At 29.8% G+C, this 3809-nt stretch overlaps 1 protein-coding gene and 1 long non-coding RNA gene across 2 annotated transcripts; one reads left to right on the top strand and one right to left on the bottom strand.

Moving 5' to 3' along the window:
- The first annotated feature begins 440 nt into the window (after positions 1-440).
- Positions 441-1745, top strand: LOC136979342 (uncharacterized protein F54H12.2-like). Its single transcript, XM_067275287.1, has one exon. It carries the CDS (start codon positions 441-443, stop codon positions 1743-1745), a length of 1305 nt encoding a protein of 434 aa, XP_067131388.1.
- A 498-nt stretch (positions 1746-2243) lies between these two features.
- LOC136979341 (uncharacterized) lies at positions 2244-3330 on the bottom strand. The gene is made up of 2 exons (XR_010881373.1): positions 2408-3330; positions 2244-2334 (listed from the first exon to the last, which is right to left on the bottom strand). It is a non-coding gene; the product is annotated as an uncharacterized lncRNA (long non-coding RNA).
- Between the last annotated feature and the right edge of the window lie 479 nt (positions 3331-3809).

A 3809-nucleotide genomic window follows, 5' to 3' on the forward strand; every position in this document is an offset into this window, starting at 1 on the left:
TAGAAAATGAAGCTCGATCCTAAGGATTGTATAAATTATTACTGCAATCAGGCAGGAGGAACGATATGGAAACACGATTTTCCTTTTACACAACAATTTGGAAGAGGGAATTATTTCGCTGGACCGCAAATACAGAGGGGATATGGATTTTTCACGAATCTGTTTCGAAAATCTATTCCCCTAATTTCTAAAGTGGGGAAGTATCTGGGTAGCAAGGCTTTAAAATTTGCATCAAATGTAGGATCGGATGTAATTGGAGGGAAGTCGTTTAAAGAATCTACAAAGTCTCGTTTTAAAGATGTGGGATCTGAAATTAAGCAAGATATACTTAAAAAAGTCCAGACAGGATCAGGTATAAAAAGAAAACGAGGAAAAAGATTAATTCAGTCACAAAAGAAGAAGAAGAAGCGAAAACTTAACGATATTTTTGCTGATTAGAAATGGATCCTCATTCGTGTGGTTGTCTCAAATCAGAATTGGACCTATTTAATACTGTTTCGACTCAACTAGCAATTGAGAATACTTACGAAGTTATTGCTCATCCAGTAGCCACCATATCGGATAGCAGAGCACCTATTGAGTTTCTGATATCAGGATCGGGTGAGCATTATATGGATCTACATTCAATTTATTTATGCATTCAAGCAAAAATTCTAAAGAAGGATGGATCGAATCTAAGTTCTGAAGACAAAGTCACACCTGTTAATTATTTTTTAAATAGTATGTTTTCACAGTGTACGATGTTTTTAAATGATAAACAGATTAGCGCTCATGTTAATTACCCATATAAAAGTATATTAGAGGCCTTACTATTTAATTCGAAAGAAATGCAAGAAACTTTTTTAACAACCGCATTATTTTTTAAAGATACTGCAGGACAAATGGATTCGATAAATCCCTTAGATGAAAATAACACTAACCATGGATTAGTTAAAAGATTTAACATTAGCAAAGAAAGTAGAATAATAGATTTAATGGGGCGGCTTCATATCGATTTAGCAAATCAGCCAAAGCTTTTAATAAACAATGTGGACCTGAGGGTGAAATTGGAGAGATCTAAAGAAAATTTTGCACTAATGGCAAATAACGATGAGTATAAAATCATTATTAAAAATGCATCGTTGAAAATTAATAAAGTAGATGTCAGTTCATCAGTTCAAATTGGGATAGAAAAAGCCTTACAAACCGGTATAATAAAAATGCCATTTCGTAGAACTGATGTTAAAGTTTTTACTTTAACGAGTGGAATTCAGTCTACAAGTATTTCGAATGTAGTTATAGGTCAGCTACCCTACAGAATAACTCTGGGATTAGTTTCCAACTCAGCATTTAACGGAAATGTAAAGCGTAATCCTTTTAATTTTAAAAATTATAATTTAAATTATATATGTTTATCAAAAGACAATCAGATGGTTCCCGCTAAACCATACTGTCCGGACTATAGCAATAAAATTTATGCAAGAAATTTTATCTCCTTATTTGAAGATACTGGATGTATTCACCATCACAGATCTACAAATATATCTTATGATGAATATAAAGATGGCTATGCTCTATATTGTTTTGACCTCACCCCTGATAAATCAGGATCTGAGGGTCATATAAGCGTGAACCAGCTGGGAAACATTGCTATTGAACTAAAGTTCTCAAAGGCGATACAAGAAACGGTAAATGTTATTTGTTTGTTGGAATATAATAATACTTTAGAAATTGATCATTCACGAACTGTATTCACCGATTATTAATGAATACCGTTACTTTATGGAGATTAGCGGCGAGCGATCCGAAAATAAAAAGAAATTTTGGGGGAGTGTTTGCATCAGACGATCTCCCGTTTCGAGTTGGTAATAAGCAATCATTTATAATTAATTTAGATGAAAGAAATAAGCGAGGAAGCCATTGGGTATCAGTATTTTTTACGAAAGATAAAAATTCTTGCATTTATTACGACAGTTATGGATTAAAACCGAGGAAAGCAAATATCATCAGATTTATAAAACGAAATTCAAAAAAATATTGTTGGAATAATATTATTCACCAAAGTTTGTTTTCCTTAAACTGCGGTTATTTTTGCTTATATTTTTTATATAAAATTAATAGAAATCTATGTTTATCAGAATTACATGTAACGGATAAATTTTATAACGATGAATTTGTTAAAAAGTTTGTTAAAAATAATTTTCATTTGTCAAAACCGATTGTAACAACTAATAATCAATGTTGTAATTCAATAAAAAAATCTATTTAAAATATAAAATTGTGTTTTTATTTACAAAATTTACATTCATGTTTTTCTTCAATGCAGGAAGGGTTTTCAGAATACATCCGATAATTCTATGTAAAAGTAAAAATATATTTAATATTTTCAAAATGAGGTAATATTTAAAACAAAATAATATATTTTTACCTGTTTTCATATAATGCTTATATGAAAAGACATTACACAAGCCGCAATGGTGTTGGAAATCCCAATGATAGGGACACAGTATTTTAATTTCGGAAGATTTTGGAACTCCGAATTTTTCCACATCTAGCGATTTAATGGCGGTATTACAGATATCATTTGCTCTACGAATTAAAAGTTTTTCTATTTCCCCCCCTTTAAAAAAAATAAATCCATATTTTTGAAATAAATTTTTAAAAGTAAAAACAATATCATCATGATGAATCCATTCATCATTTTCAGGCTTATACGATAAATATAATTTATGTAATCTATTACAGAATCTAACAGTTTTTTTATCGGATAAAGTTAATTTATCCCACCGTATTTCAGGGTGGAAAAAATTAATAACTCCAAAATCCTCCGAATTAAAACCTGTATACCCCATCTGTCGTATTAAATATCCGTTGTATGGGTGTAAACATGCTTCATTTTTAAATCTGAATCCCTGGCAATCTAGTATAACCCCGGGCTTATCTAAAATAGTAAAATTAATTTTATATATAGATTATTATAGCTAGGACTACTACTAAACATATTTTTTTAAAAAAAAAACTTACTATCCATTTTTGCTTGAGTCCACTCATTGATACTCATGTTTCTCCAGTGGTTGCTACCGTGATTTTTCTCTAAAAGCTAGTGAATGTCTGTCGAGTATTTATAGAAAAAAGATTACTTCCGTGTTTCTTACCCAGGGGTAGGGGATTTCTCCCTCACCCATCAACTTGACAACCCTGATAAAAACTTCCGCATTCAGGTTGACCTGTGAGAATAGCTAGAGGATTTTCTCATCCAGCTTAATATACTGGTGATTTATGATTTTAGCTTTAGTTTATATGACATCATCAATACAAAAATTGAATTCTTAAATTTTAATATAGACATCTACCAAACTGACTCATACAAAATATGGTTTTTATCCGAAACAACTTTAAAGCATATGATAGGAAGTTGATTAACTCAGCTATGATGTTATATAATTCCTCCATTAATATTTTTTATGATGATTCCACAGGAGAGTGTAATAAAAATTTTAAAATAAATTTTTGATTGAGAACACAGTTTATTTAACAGAAAAATTCTACATTCAATTTTTAATGAATACAAATTACAAAAAAGTTTTTGTATGTAAAGATCATGTTAAAATGATTCCACAGGAGAGTGTAATAAAAATTTTAAAATAAATTTTTGATTGAGAACACAGTTTATTTAACAGAAAAATTCTACATTCAATTTTTAATGAATACAAATTACAAAAAAGTTTTTGTATGTAAAGATCATGTTAAAATGTGAAAATAAAAATTAATGAAAATGTTTGACACACTTTAAATTTTGTGCTGTCTTTAAATACTATAGACTCCAATTA

The sequence above is a fragment of the Centruroides vittatus genome, unplaced genomic scaffold, assembly GCF_030686945.1.
Source record: "Centruroides vittatus isolate TY-2023 unplaced genomic scaffold, ASM3068694v2 contig_609, whole genome shotgun sequence".
NCBI classification, from domain to species: Eukaryota; Metazoa; Arthropoda; class Arachnida; order Scorpiones; family Buthidae; genus Centruroides; species Centruroides vittatus.